This window comes from Eschscholzia californica, unplaced genomic scaffold (assembly GCF_041429995.1).
Source record: "Eschscholzia californica isolate CP2 unplaced genomic scaffold, dmEscCali1.0.p SCAF_1, whole genome shotgun sequence".
NCBI lineage: Eukaryota > Viridiplantae > Streptophyta > Magnoliopsida > Ranunculales > Papaveraceae > Eschscholzia > Eschscholzia californica.
In genome coordinates, this window is record NW_028238198.1 from 72,014,438 (window position 1) to 72,029,615 (window position 15,178).

At 38.1% G+C, this 15,178-nt stretch overlaps 1 protein-coding gene across 1 annotated transcript; it reads left to right on the top strand.

Annotated features, from left to right (window-relative positions):
- The first annotated feature begins 9,123 nt into the window (after positions 1-9,123).
- Positions 9,124-15,142, top strand: LOC147568868 (GTPase-activating protein gyp1-like). Its single transcript, XM_086655290.1, has 10 exons — positions 9,124-9,349; positions 10,805-10,961; positions 11,077-11,260; positions 11,350-11,420; positions 11,977-12,114; positions 12,238-12,329; positions 12,904-13,175; positions 14,122-14,207; positions 14,355-14,456; positions 14,691-15,142. Exons 1-10 carry the CDS (start codon positions 9,246-9,248, stop codon positions 14,853-14,855), a joined length of 1,371 nt encoding a protein of 456 aa, XP_086511416.1. The 5' UTR covers positions 9,124-9,245; the 3' UTR covers positions 14,856-15,142.
- The last annotated feature ends 36 nt before the right edge of the window (positions 15,143-15,178 follow it).

Here is a 15,178-nt window from a genome sequence, read left to right on the forward strand (position 1 = left end):
AGGGAAAAGCGATTAAGGTAATTTACTATCTCCATTAGTTTAATTACTAGTTTTGCATGTGATCCTGGGGATACTAGTGTAGACATTAGATGTCTTATTTCCGCTATAAACACTAGTATAAGGGTTTAAATCCCTACACCTCTTCCGTAAAACTCTTTTTACCCACTCAGTTTTACTCGTCGAGGTTTATTCCAAATTTACCTCATGCCTTAGACTGTGTATGAGTCTCATACTATGTCTTAGGTGACAGTTTAGTTTGACTACGTATGTAGTCCGTTTTAAACTTTGCTAATTATCAATTAATTTGAAGATTGCTTACTTCAACCTTGATAATTTCTAGTAACTTTTACTAGAGTTAAGGGTTTTAATTCTTTATGTAGTATTTGCAACAGTTCCCGGCTTAAAACACTTTTAGCCTACTTTCCTTCCATGTCTGAAAGTTTGCTACGATGACATGTTCAACTTTTGTACTACTTCATCCTTTAGCCTTCTAGGATGTTTCTAAGTAGTGTTTCGGTTTTCAAATCCGAATTTGGATATTCAAATGCTAATCATATCAATATGATTGACTTTATGTATTCGAACATAAATCTCTCTCTCATGCTTGTTTGCTACGTCGGTGTCTTTTCAAACTCCGATTTAGCAACGCTCTTAGTCATGAGTTTTGGGTCGAAATTCTTTTAGACTTTCCGAGTCTTAGATTTTCTGTTTCGGATCTCAAGCATCACAGCGTACTGAGTCTCTCTAATCCTATCATCCTTTTGATCTATGCTTATAGATCTTCAGATGCCCAAAATGGCATTTTATCCTTTTGTGTGTGGTCCTTTATTGAGTCAGTTCGTTACTGTTATACAACATCTTATGTCGTACTTAATCTTTTGTATGTACTCAGCATACGGACCCGGAAGGTTTGTTTCTCCCACTTACCTTCTTGAAACTCGCGATTCAAGATTTTCTTCATTCATCAGGAATCAAACTTCTTTGATTGCCTTTTTGAATCGAAGATTCTAACTCTTGCGTGCTTTTAATCCGTCGATAGATTTCTGAAGCATGCTTGTGGACATAACTTGATTGGAAGAATCTTATTCTTCTTGTCTCGTTTCGGGAAACATGAATGTTTCCATCCTTCTCAGTTTTCTATTTTGGAAAACCAATTTAGGTCTTCTGTTGACTTAAATTATCAAGCTTCTTGTCTTGACGAGATATGGATTCCATGATGATTTTGGCTTCTAGCCAAAATCTAGAGTCAGTTTCCGTTTCTGCGCAGGTCTTTTATCTCTTCAGAAATAACCTTTATTTTCTGAGTCTTTAAGATTTTATTTTGACCTTTCTAGGGCTTTTGAACAACAATTTGGAATTTTCTCAACTACTTTGAGATATTCCTTTAGAGACACTTTCACTCGCTTTGAGAGTTCTCCTGCGAATGACATTCGCTTTTGTGCGGTGGGTTTACAAGATCACATCTTTAACCTTTCCTTTTCCGAGGAGCCGCAGTTTGTTGCTCTTGGTCGAATTTAATCGTCTTGTACAAGTTTTCATGATTGTTCTTCATGACTCTTCATGATTTTTCTCATGATCGAATTAAATCGACTTGTACTTTTCTCCCACTTATTCTTGTAATAATTAGTGCTTTTCTCCCAGACTACTAGGTGTGCTAATTATTAGAAGAATACTATCATGAGCAACAAACACTTTGTTCTCTTGATTGGTTGTGGAAGAAGCCCAAATTTCTTTCAAAAAGAAATTGCATCAGATATTAACTAAGTTTTGTAACGCTGTTACAAGTTTTAGCCTTAGACGGAGTAGGTTAAGTGTGAAAACAATCGTGTCTAGAATATATCCCAAGGTATTCGGAAGACTGGCTTAAACCCATCATTTGATCGAATCATGCATAGCAGTGTTCGATTACTCCCACTGAATCCACCATCCGTCGGATGTGTTCCATGAAGCAGAGTTGGGAAACTGTTTCTCAACTCCTTTGATGGTTATCAAGTGTTTGACTCAAGTTTTCACTATCTTGTCAAAGTGATTCTTTACTTCAGTTTGTACTTTGTTTGAACCTTTCAAAAATTCTGACTTATACTTTATGATTTGTACGTTTCCATACTTCATGAAGTTATTAGCGTACATATTGGAGTAGCTCTCGTTACTTCTGCAAGTAAACTTATAGGTCTGCATAACACTGTATGAGTCCTAATAGATTACTAGTCTCTATGCCTTTTGAAAGGGGTGACTTTGTCAATTTAGTCCTTAAGACCTAATTGACAACGCTGAAGTTTAATGAGTTTGAATCTCTTGATTTTAGCCATTATCAATGTTAACCTTCAGTTAATTTTACCACTGGTTTAAAACATCATATGTTTCTAGAAGAACAAAATAATCACTATTAAGTTCTAAGCTAGATCAGTGTCTAAAAGAAGACTTTGATCCCTTTCAGCATCCCTAGCATTACTGCTTCTGCTCCCTCTTGGATCTTTACTTCTTTTAGTCAAGTATGTAATTCCCTTAAGCTCCCACTGAGCCGCTCATCTGGTCTTAAATACCTGATGAAGGAATTTTACGATACTTGTTTTTAACTTTGTTAGCAAGGATACGGAACCGGAATTCATGATTCCATTCCTTTTGTCCTCCAGGTGCTAAAGGTAGTTTCCTTTTAAATGGTCTAGCCATTGTTTTAGAAACATTCACAGTAATGAGGAATACTCTTGATCATGTACTCGGCAACTGCTTTTCTTTGATCAAATGTTTGTCTCACTTGACTGATCCTTTTGCCCTTTTGAATCTCAAGATCTCTTTCTTAGATTCTTTGTACCAAATCTCAAGAACCTTTCTTAGACTGGATATTCCCGTATGTTCTGCTCAGTTTGTTTGTAACAACCTGAGTGACTCATCTAAGGTCTTTATCAATCTTTGTTCAATCGATATTGAATTGGGTGATAGATGTATTCTGTTGTCTTCCCTTAGGATGACTTTCAGATTGCCTTGGAGGTCTCGTACCTCTCCATTTATGACTTCTGTAGGAATTTCTTCCTTAGTTTGTCTTAATGGTTATGCTAGCACTCATTACTCTTCCAAAGAGAATGTTATACGATTGCTTGCAAATGGCTTTTGACCTTCTCTTGTATGATTCAACATTGGGATTGGGTATTCTGGTGACCTTCCTTTTGAATCTGAGAACTATTCTCGGATTCATTCTTCCATTCTAGGAAGTGGATCAGCACCTCCCTTAGGTGTGATTCAATGTTGAAATCGTTTGTGTCATCTTAAAACTACATAAAGAAATGGCAAAGTTTTAAAACTCGTTATCGTTTTTGAAAAACTTAGTTTTCCCACATTATTCAATAAAAATCGTCCCCAATTGAATAAGTGATTCCAAGACCCCAGTTCTTCGGAGTAAAGCGGACGAAGGCCCTACCCTTTGACCCCGTCGTTCCGGGTGAGTGAACTACTTCACTGATCATACCTTATGACTCTTGGTTGATAGATTTCATTAATGAATGACTAATCTATCCTTTTGCCTCGAGTATCCAAGACTCTCTTGCTGATCTCGTTGAGTAGAACCATTTAGACGTGTAGGCCTCTTCTATAGACCTACCCGCATTGTCCCAAGGTAGAGGAGGTACTCTGCGAAGGCCGACCCACCTTCCTCGAACAAGGGCGCAACGAGTGTCTTAATCTGGATAGGCGATTACTCAAGATTACGTTTTGGGGACTTTTACGCTAGTCTGGCGTTTGTTATAGTGAACTATTTAGCCTAACTAACATCCACGACATAAAGCGTAAAAAGTAAGTAAATGCGCGCGAGAAAGTAAATCAAGCAGACATGGATCCTAGTATGACCCCTAACCTAGAAGATCTAATCTCCTTTGGTTTTCTTCTTGTTTCGCCTTTCGGTTCGTCTTAGATCGCCATCTTTGAACCTCCATTGATTTCTCCAACTCGCCTTTGGATTTCATCCTCGCGTTTCTTCAATGGACTCATAGACCCTAAACTCTAATTACAAGACTCTAACGATTCGCAGATCGTATAAACTTGAAATTAAAATTAATTACAAAGCATGCACCCATCCGTGCTTAAAACAAGAATAAAGATATAAATCTATGGCCATACTAGTTTCCCGCATTCACATCACATGCAATCATATAATATATCAAGGCTAAGAATTATATATGCATGATTATCTTGGGAGATACTTTTGTTGACATCACATGTCACATGACGAACCTTAAGTCTAAATTCGAAGAATTCGACTAATGGTGCGTTCTCGTTTTATCTCTTATGATTTCTAAAATCAACTTTAAGAAAAACTCCGTTTTGGGCTCGAGAAAGCCCGGGTCAATTTCGGAAAAATATTGGTTCGATTCTTAATGATTTCATAAATCAATTTAAAGAGAAATCCGTTTTGGCTTTCTGGATGGCCCGGATTGATTTTGTAATTATTTGGTTGGAATCGGAAGAAATTTTGGCAAAAACTCCCACTCGAATGATGGTCCCTTTTTGTGGTCCGAAAAGCCTCAAAAAAGCCCGGGTCAAGTCCTAGACAAGTCCCAGCCCAAGCCCACAAAAGGGCTCGGACAAGGTCCGGACATAGCACGGCCCATAGGGCCGGCATGTCCTGGCCGAGGCCTATCAAGGCCTGGTCTCGTCCTGGCCGGAGCCAGGACGCTAGTCCATGTACCAGACGCGTCCTAGACGTGTCTGGTGCTGGACCGGACCAGCACTAGGTGTCTCGGACTAGTCCGAGACACCCAGAACCTCCCAGACGCGTCTCCAAGACGCGTCTGGTCGAGAGCTCTGGACGCGTCTCAGACGCGTCCAGGAAGCTACCAGTGCAGCTTCTGGTCGCGTCCTAGACGCTTCCGAGCTGCTCTGGACGCGTCTCCAAGACGCGTCCAGATGCTTTCATTACAGCTGGTGGTCGAGTCCCAGACTCGACCTGGACGCGTCTCCAAGACGCGTCCCAGCTGCTCTGGACGCGTCCTAGACGCGACCAGTGGCAATCTGGTTGCAGCTGCTGGACGCGTCTCCTGGACGTGTCTCAGCAGCTGCTCTGGACGCGTCCAGTGGACGCGACCAGCAGCTTCTGTCCGGCCAGGAAGCTTCCTGGCCGGACACTAGGGTTTCCAAAACCCTAGTTTCCAAAAATTTTTTTTTTGTTGTTGTGCAAATCTTATTTGCTAACTTCCAATTTTAAAACTCTTTCTAAATTTTGAAATCTTTTAGAACACTTCTAAAATTTTACAAAACTTGTAGAAACTTTTAAAATTTTCCAAATTTTGTTTTGAGAGTTTCCTAAAACTCAAAACACTTCTTTTAGAACACTTCTAAATTCCAAATTTTGTTTTTCAAAAGTTTCCAAAACTTAAAAACAACTCTTAATCAAACCAATTTTGGATCAAAGTCTAGGTTTTTGAAATTTTTCAAAGAACAATTTTGAAATCAATTTGAAAAATCTTTGAATCCAATTCAAAATTAATCAAATTTCATGTTTAAAACCTTTTTAAACATAACTATCAACTTAATCAAGCATGGATTAGTTTGAAATTCAATCAAATTGAGTCTTTTAAAACACTTTTAACAATTTGATTCTCAATTTGAAATTCATTGAATCCCATTCAATAATATCAAATTGTGAGTTTTAAATAATTTTTAAAACACTTTTAAAATACTTTTATAAACTCAATTTATTAAACTATTAATCATATCTAATATGAACTAGTTCGATTCTTAGCAAAAACTAGTTCATTGCAAGAGGCTCTGACGCCACTGTAGGGATTTAAACCCTTATACTAGTGTTTATAGCGGAAATAAGACATCTAATGTCTACACTAGTATCCCCAGGATCACATGCAAAACTAGTAATTAAACTAATGGAGATAGTAGATTACCTTAATCGCTTTTCCCTCGAACTAGTTGGATTGATTGAAGAAGACCAAGAGCTTCAAGTGTAGCTCCTCTACTTGGGACACGAGCAATCAATTTGATCTCCCACCTTGTTGTATAGCTAGCACACCAATGGTGGTTGGATAGAAGAACACTTTCTTCTTTGACTAGATTGATAGTAATGGGAATTAGCTCACTTTCTCCTCTCTACTTGATGTGGTAGAGTAAGAAAGCTTAGAGAGAAATTCCACACCTTATTCTCTGCCCTAAGAGTGTTTATATAGAACCCTAATAAGAATCCACCTCCTTTTAGGTTTCCCAAAACACCCTTTAGAATAAGATTTAGGGAAATAGTCGAAAATAGCAACTATTGATATTTTCTCAATTCCCTAAGGAGATGACGTCCAAACCCAGCCAAAATTTGCAGATTTAATGTTCATAACATAAGGAAACGTCCCTCCAAAAATCAGCCCAATCCGAGCCCTAGAAGTGCCCGAATCGGCTAAGGCCCAAAAACCCTGTTTTTGGCCTTTTTGTACTATCTTTGCCTAATTCCTTTTTAGGCCTATGAGATATGTTTATGGGACACTCCCATGATTATATCTCACTCCCACTAGTCATATCCTAGATCAATTTGACACTCTTATGTGTAACCCGTTGTAGGATCCGATCGAAGTTAGCCGCGAATTACTTCGTAATTCGACGATCGTAGTTGGTCTCTAGCTACAACTCTACGATCCCTAAATCAATCGGACTTGATGATCTTCCACATCAATTATCCTATCCGACATATTGCTCGCATTGCCATCTTGGTCGAAGGACATCTCCTTCAACTCCTTCATGAAGGTCCGTTGTGCATGAAAACATGTTTAACATCCCCTTGATATAGGCAAAAAGATCAAGCAAAAACTTGCAGTAAAATAGTCACTGTGTTAGCCGAGAGTGTGCTTCGGTGGGCTTGATTTATTTGTTGTAACATGAATCTCTTGTAGCTACTCCAAACCAAGACAATGACTTTCTTTTCTTTTGTTGGTCAGTGCAAGCGGTAGGGAAAAATGAATGCTTTTAAGGCTTTCAAAGCGTCTGTTCCGATTGCGTGGAGTCCAAATCTATATATAACGTTGGTGAGGGGAATCCCAGGGACAAGGAGGCTTCACAGGCGGACACTCGAGGCATTGCGCTTACGTAAATGCAACCGAACTGTTATGCGGTGGAACACACCTACTGTCAGAGGAATGCTTCAGCAGGTTCATATAGTCGACCTTATGTTCTTGTTTCTTTTATGTATCGAGTTTATACAGTGTTTAAATAACAACAATCACAACGGAAATCATGGCTGTTTTCATCATTGCTGGTCCTCCATCATTTCCTTCTACACTATTATTGTTGAGAAAATCATTTTGTTCCACGTGGTAATTATACCTTGGTTTTATCTCATGATTTTGTTATCACTAATTCATTTCTTTCTTCCAAATGTAAAGGTTAAGAGGCTGATTGTGGTTGAGACAGAAGAGATGTTCAAGGCTCGCAAGCAAAACCAAGCCAATCATCGGGAGCTACGACCCCCCATTGTAGTAAGCCATCACCACCCTTTTCCTGCAAGTGAATCTTCTCAGTAATATTACAGAGTCGTAGCAGGTCCATTTCCTGTTTGGGCATTTACCGAGTCAGGTCCTTGTTGAGGTGTTAATGTCTCGAAAAACAGGTGAACTGAAATATATTATGATCATCGTCTCAGGTTTCCTGTATAATCTTTTTGTTGACAGAACATAAACAATATTTTCCCTTAGTCAATCGAATAAGGACAAGTATTTGGGTAGCTTCTACTTAAATCTTTATGGATATGTTGTTTTTCTCAGTCAATTCGATTATTCTACTCACTTGTGCATTGCGAAAGAGAATTATATCATCCATATTTCAATGATTGAGTACGAGAATGAAAATGGACAGTGAAGTGTTTCTATTATGTCTGTGAATGATTATGACGGACAGACATATAGGTGCTTGCGAAAACTCAAATGTGTAATGGTTTAAGGTGGATGGATATCTTCCAGTTATTGCCTTGTGATTGCTTGTGGATTGGCTCGGATTCTCTTATTTATTTTTCTCTTCTCACAAATAACAGTTGGGTAATAGCTTCCTTGGTAATCATCATTGGTGGCATGTTTTTGTATGAACAATAATATTTCTATTTCAGTTTACCAGTGTTAAAATACTTGCTTGTAAAGGAAATACTCCCTTGAAGTGGAAGATGGACTACCCACAAAGTTGATGTTGGCCAGCTCTCTCTCTCTCTCTCCACAACCACCACCACCGTCTTCTACCACCACAAAATCGCACAGGGACCAGCTCTCTCACTCTCTCGTCCCCACCACCACCACCACCACCGTCTTTGATCACCACAAAGTCGCACGACAGTTTTTTGTAGTAAAAAATGACATTTTCTTCGTCCACTTGGTCCATCTCCCAACTCTCCAACTAATATGGCGACGTCTAACTTGAGCATATTTTCCCTCCATTTGCTCTAGGTTTTTTTAGGTCGCCTTATTAGCTACAGGGTTGGAGGATGGACCAAATGAAGGGAGAAACCGAGGAATAAAATTTCACTTCATCCTCCAGGCCTTAGGTTTGAGGCGTTCACATTTCATCCTCTTATAGAAAGGATTCCGACCAATAAAATTACATATTACTTATTTATCCATTCTCTCCTCTCACCTTTGTATCCCTCTCCCATCTATCTTGGCAATCTGAGAGGGATGTTTTTGCCTTCTCCAAAGCTTCATCTATATTGGAAACACAAGAGGGACGCTTGTGGCTTTTGCAAACCTTTACCCGTCCCTTTCTTTGTCGAGAATTATTTAGGTGAACAAGAGGAACCCCATGTTCCCCTTTTGCGAACCTTTATCGGTTCCTTCCTCAGTCGAGAATGTTTGAGTGAACAAGAAGAACCACCCTGGCCCCTTTTGCCAACCTTTACCGGTTTCTTCCTTTGTCGAGAATTGTTACGGTGAACAAGAACACCCCTGGCCCTTACTAACAACAACATCTATTGTTGGTGGTGTTGATGAAGAAGATAAATAAGAGGGACTTATTTTAAAACCTTATAAAAGATTAGGAGTTAAAATGAGAATCCTCTCCGCAAAAGGTTATCCCCTTAAAATACTATTCCCGAACTGGTATGGTGAAATCGGTTCTAGAACCAAATCTCTCAAAAAAACGTTTGAAATCGGATCCAAAATCGACCAACTCATTTCCCACTTTCCGTCTCAATTTCCAACAGTTGAAACAAACGAAAACCTGTGTGAGAAGGTTTATTAGTATTAAAGAGAAACAAAAAACATGATTATTGAAAAAAGAAGATCATGAAGAACAACAACGATAAAAACAAAGAAGGGGATCTCTCAAAAAAGGATAACAACTCGAATCTCGACTCTAGATTCAATCAAACCCTCAGAAATGTTCAAGGGTATGTAAAAAAATAACTTCACAAACCAGTTCTTTTTTTCTTCTTTTGATCCAATTTTAGTGCTAATAAATCACTTAGACATAACGGGCATGAAAATCAACTGCAATTTTTTTGATTTGAAAGATACCCATGTTGTTAAATTCAGCTGAAATGCTCTGGATTTCTTGAATCAGACGATCTAGTCGAAAAATTTAAAATGACACTGAAAAATTTGCAAATTTCGTGCCTAATTCATCAGCTCAAGAACCCATTAAGTAGATCTAGCTGGTTTCTGGATTAGTTGTGTTATTTCCTGCTATTGTTATATGAAATCTATTATGTAAATTGTACATAGATTTTGTATATGTTTAAATCACAATAGTACATGAATTTGATTTCATGAACTGGCAGAAAGCAGAAATTAACTGTACTAGATTGATTTCCATGTTATGATAGACTAAATCTCTGCTTCATTCACTTCGATTCTATTTAAACTTTTCAGTCTGAGATAGTATAGTAGCAAAACCCAGGTAGTTTTTTTGTGGGTGTCGTCCAGTTTTCCAATTTGCTACTAAAATTTATGACAATAAAGAACTTTATTCTATTTGGACTAATCCTAGTCCCGGGTTCACCGACTAGTTCCCGTTGCCGCCTTTTTCAAGATAGTAAAGAAGTAAACAAAATTTTCATATAACATTTTGCAATATTTTGTTAACAAAACTTGTCACAAATTTGAACAATTAAATATAATTAGCTAAGTAGTCAAGACTTTTGAGTAACTCTTGAGCGTCTCAAACTTGTCACTAGGCCGAGTATGGCAAACTCAGTTCAAGCTTACCCTTTTATTTGGTAACTACTTATTTTCCCTGTGTGGTTAGGGTTACATGTATAGTAGGTTACGTGTATAGTAAGTTTATACACGGTAGGTTGGTGTTTGAGTCTCTGCTTAGGTGACTGCCGGGCTCCCCCATCCTTCCTTCCTCCCGCCCCACCCCACCCAACTACTTAGACAATTAGTATCCTCATTAATCGCCTATACCCGGAGTAAGCTGATAAAGTATACATTTTGAATGTTGTCGTACCCAGGCAGAGAAGTTCAAATTTTATTCATTCTTATAGGTTTTGTGTGCGTGCGATGCCAACTGTTGCAGTATTATATGCATATCTTTGGATGTTTCACTTTCACCATTTGAAAAAAGGGTCCCATGTGTTGCTCTTTTACGTCTAAAGTTGGTGTGAGGAAGTTAGAATATGAGACAACCCCTTGGTTTCTATGTTGTCCTGTTCCTTTTATATGTCAGCGTCTATTCTTTGAGGTTAGGTCTATATATTCGGGATCTCACCTATATTCTTGGAAAGAATTTACTTGGTTTATCGGGGTCTAATTTGCTTATTGATACTGCAATTTATTGTATAAAATTTTATGAGGTTAGCTCTGATTGGGTATATGTATTGTGTTTGTTATTCGTAATACAGGTTGCTTAAAGGTCGAAGCTTTCCTGGTAAAGTTTTATTGACCCGCAGATCAGAACCATTAGATATTTCTGGGTCATCAGATTTGTCTCCAAATACAGAAAGGAGTTATTTGGAAAGTAGTCTAGGAGCACGAAAACTTATGGGCAGGTCGTCTGAGGTAGTTTTGATGACATCCCCTAGTTTATCAGTTCAATTAAGTAGGTGCGCAATACCAAGTTGTTGAGGTAAATGACGCAAGTCTTCTATTATTCAAAAAAATCACTATAATGCAGGACGAATTTCAAAGTTCACGTGGTCCAGTAGATGATATAACAGCTAGTAGTTCAAAATTGTCAACATCACGAGCGGAGAAAACAGATAGAGAGGTTCCTAAGTCCATGACAGGTGCTAGAGCTACAGATTCTGCGAGGGTCATGAAGTTCTCGAAGGAACTTACTGGATCAACTGTCATATTAGGTACTCTTCTTTTCTCCTTCCAACTGATTTGCTTATTTTTCCTATATTCCAGTCTAAAGTATGTAAATTATTTTCTTCCATCCCTGTAGAGACACTGCGCGGATTAGCATGGAGTGGTGTTCCACCATATATGCGCCCAGGGGTATGGAGACTTCTTTTGGTAAGTCCAGTTTTTATAGTTAAGAGAAAATCAAATTGACTAGAGGTATCTGAACATTAAACATGCCAGTTGCTGTGGAAAAAATAGTCTAAATTGCATTTGTTGTCTTCTGTTAGAGGGGTTTCAGGTGAACCAATGTATTTCAAGGAAAATTTCATGCTTATCTTATCATTAGTTCTAGATTATATAGTTCCTTTTCTTCCTTCTTTGACATGTTTCTTAAAAGAATATGACATTTCGGCAATCCAATGATTCATCATGAAATAGCATTGATGATTGAGAAAAGGAACATGTAATCAAGGAACATTAGTGAATCTGTAGAAATTCTATGTGACATGGGTACTCCTTTTTAGTAATCTTTGTCACGTTGGTTACTCGTGCTTATATACCCTTGCGTGACAAACTAATCACGTAAATTTTACAATTTGGGATGTTATATGTACTTCCAATTGGAAAGTTGTAAATTTTGGCTATCAGATCAAAAGTACAATAAAAAGAAGAACATGCAGTTAAAAGTTTTTTGCTTGTTTAAAATTTAAATATGAGCTGACAACAGGGATATGCACCACCTAATTCAGATAGAAGGGAGCCAGTTTTGACGAGGAAGCGACTTGAGTACCTTGATTGTGTTTCCCAATACTATGATATTCCCGATAGTGAACGGTCTGAGGATGAAATCAACATGCTCCGCCAGGTATGTCGTAGAGTGTGCTCTTTTTCATTATGTTCATTGCTTAACCTTTTTCGTCACAATGCTTGAATATTATATTATCTTATTAGATGCTATAGCCCTTTGTTGTTTATGGTTTTTGCTCAGATTGCAGTTGATTGTCCAAGGACAGTACCTGATGTCACTTTCTTCCAGCAAGCAGAAGTGCAGAAATCCTTGGAGCGTGTCCTCTATACATGGTTAAGTATCTTTCGCATTCTTCAATCGAACTGTTAATTAAAAGTATATCCACAATTCTGGTCTTTGAGTAATTCAAAAATATGAGGTTGGCCTCGGATTAGAATCTAAATCCACAGCCAGCATTAACTGAGCAGAATATAGTATCTCCCCTTTGCTTCTTGGATCTATTGTCATTTATTACAAGATTCTAAGAATATAGTTCTGATTATGTTCACCGTGTAATATGGTTTCATGCATCTTTCACGTTCCAGACATGGTATGGATTTATCAGCATCAAGTTTGCTTGGAAGCAGTAATCCTATACTAATAATATGACTGGCTTAAGTTATCAGAATGACTTGCCCCATTTAGATGGAGTTTCCCTTGTTTGTAGGATTTCGAATTAAATCAAACTCCTGATGCCGTCAATTGGTCTAATTCGGGTGTCCTTGTATTTGGTCGAACTTCATGTTGGTGAATTTTTATTTTGTAAAAATCCGAGTTCCCTACCATCTTGAAGTCGTCATCCTCCCGCTCTCTAAATCTCTTATAACAATAACGGTTTAATTGACTCGTTCGTTTCTTCTTTTTCAGGGCTATTCGGCATCCTGCAAGTGGATACGTTCAAGGAATAAATGATCTAGTTACACCGTTTTTAGTTGTTTTCTTGTCAGAACACTTGCAAGGGAGTATTGAAAATTGGTCGATATTGGATTTAACTCCAGAGAACATTTCTGACATAGAGGCTGATTGTTACTGGTGTCTGTCAAAGTTGCTTGATGGTATGCAAGATCATTACACATTTGCTCAACCAGGAATCCAGAGGCTTGTGTTTAAGCTGAAAGAACTGGTTCGGCGTATAGATGGTAAATCCCGCTTGTCTGTTTTCTTTCAGTCTTTGTCTCTATGCATTTATAATTTTCTGCTAAAAACTGCATAAAGCTACAACTACCCATCTAGCTGTCCAAAATACATAGCAGCATTGACTAATTGTAATGTTTATTTCAAAAAGGGTTTTTTGGGCTTACCCCCTCAAAACTAATCAGTAATTGAGTTTACCCCCTTCAGTAATTAGTAATTGAGCTTACCCCCTTGAATTTAGTATTTTTAGCAAAACAACTAAGGACATGTTTGGCATGGGATGATAAAATCACAAATTACAACCAAAATCAATCTTTACTAATCTTATTACCGACCAAATCAAACAATAAAAGTAAGGTGGAATAACTACGAGGAATCATATTGAAGGATAATTGTTCTTGGTAGTCATATTTATTTCACGTACGCCAAACACAACCTTTATGTTTTTGACAAAGTTAGTAAATCTAAGGGGGCAAACTCAATTACTCATTATTGAGGGGGTTTAAACTCAATTACCAATTAGTAATGAGGGGGTAAGCTCAAAAAACCCTTTCAAAAATGATTCTTGTCCGGCTTATTAGCTTTTAACTTAGGGGGAATGGTTTTAACATTACACTCGAGTAATCCTTAAAAACCCATCTTTAACTGGCCAAAAGAAAACAAACAGACAAGGTGATTCACATCTGCATATTTCCGAGATGAATGTTATGCTTCCGATTATAGTGGGGTTCGGAAGAAAGCATACATAATGTATGTGTGTATATATATATATATATCAACATTTTCGGCTACATTTTTGAAGTTAAAATTTTTGTACTCGCGACAGCTTACTAACTGAATTTTAAAAGGAAAATAGTTACCGAGTAACTCAAGCCCACGAGGTTGTTTAGTTCTCAACTGAGTTTTTCACATGTTCCCGCATACCAACTAGTAAAGTTAGTTTCTTTTCAGAACCTGTTTCAAGACACATGGAGGAGCAAGGGCTTGAATTTCTTCAATTTGCTTTCCGATGGTTCAACTGTCTTCTAATTCGCGAGGTTTGCTGCCTCATTCAACTGCCTTTTCAGATTATTTTCTTTCCATGTTATCTGTCACTTCCATGTACACTGGTAGGCAGAAATAGGTTAAAATCACATATTTACCCTCACTGAGTTTGGTTCATGTTTTAATGCTCTCTGTTGTAGATTCCTTTCCATCTGGTAACTCGTCTATGGGACACATATCTTGCAGAAGGAGATGCATTGCCTGAATTTCTTGTATACATTTTCGCCAGCTTTCTTTTGACAGTAAGTTCATCCTGACTAATCCTCATAAAAGACCGACCTTATGAATCCCTTTTGTTTTTGCTCTTCAGTAAAAGAAGCAACTTCACAGTACCACCATAAGAAGTTTCGCAGTATCCCCACCCACTCACACCCACTCACGCGCACACACACATATTCGGCCTTCTATTTGTTCAACTGTGTACTTTGATTTTATTGAGTTATTCAAATTTGAAAATGGTATATTATGATGTTCAGTGGTCAGATAAACTTCAGCAGCTCGAGTTCCAAGAGATGGTCATGTTTCTTCAACACCTTCCAACTCAAAACTGGACTCACCAAGAACTCGAGATGGTCCTTTCAAGAGCATTCATGTGGCATACTATGTTCAACAGTTCGCCAAGTCATTTGGCCAACTCGTAACGAAGACAAAGAAGAAACTTCCCATCCTCTTTCATAGATGTGAGCAAGTCCTCTCCAGCTTCTCTTGGTTCTTTGTGAGTTTAGTATCTCTGCTTTGCGATTGAGTTCTTGTTATCGGCAGCAAAAGAACCTCATGATTCCATTTTCTACACCCCATTGTAATGCAACTCTCTCTCTCTCTCTCTCTCTCTCTCTCTCTCTCTCACTCACTCACTCTCTCTCACTGATGTTGTAAAACCATCCTTTGTATCTTTTACCCATGGATGCAAGTGTTGAATGATCGAAAACCTAAGTTAAAGCTTCTACCAACAAGTTTACATGAA

Coding starts and splice junctions, on each gene's coding strand:
- LOC147568868 (XM_086655290.1), top strand. CDS start 9,246: ATGAAGAACAACAACGATAAAAACAAAGAAGGGGATCTCTCAAAAAAG. Junction 12,330..12,903: donor GAGCGTGTCCTCTATACATG/GTTAAGTATCTT, acceptor CTTCTTTTTCAG/GGCTATTCGGCATCCTGCAA. Junction 14,457..14,690: donor TCGCCAGCTTTCTTTTGACA/GTAAGTTCATCC, acceptor TATGATGTTCAG/TGGTCAGATAAACTTCAGCA.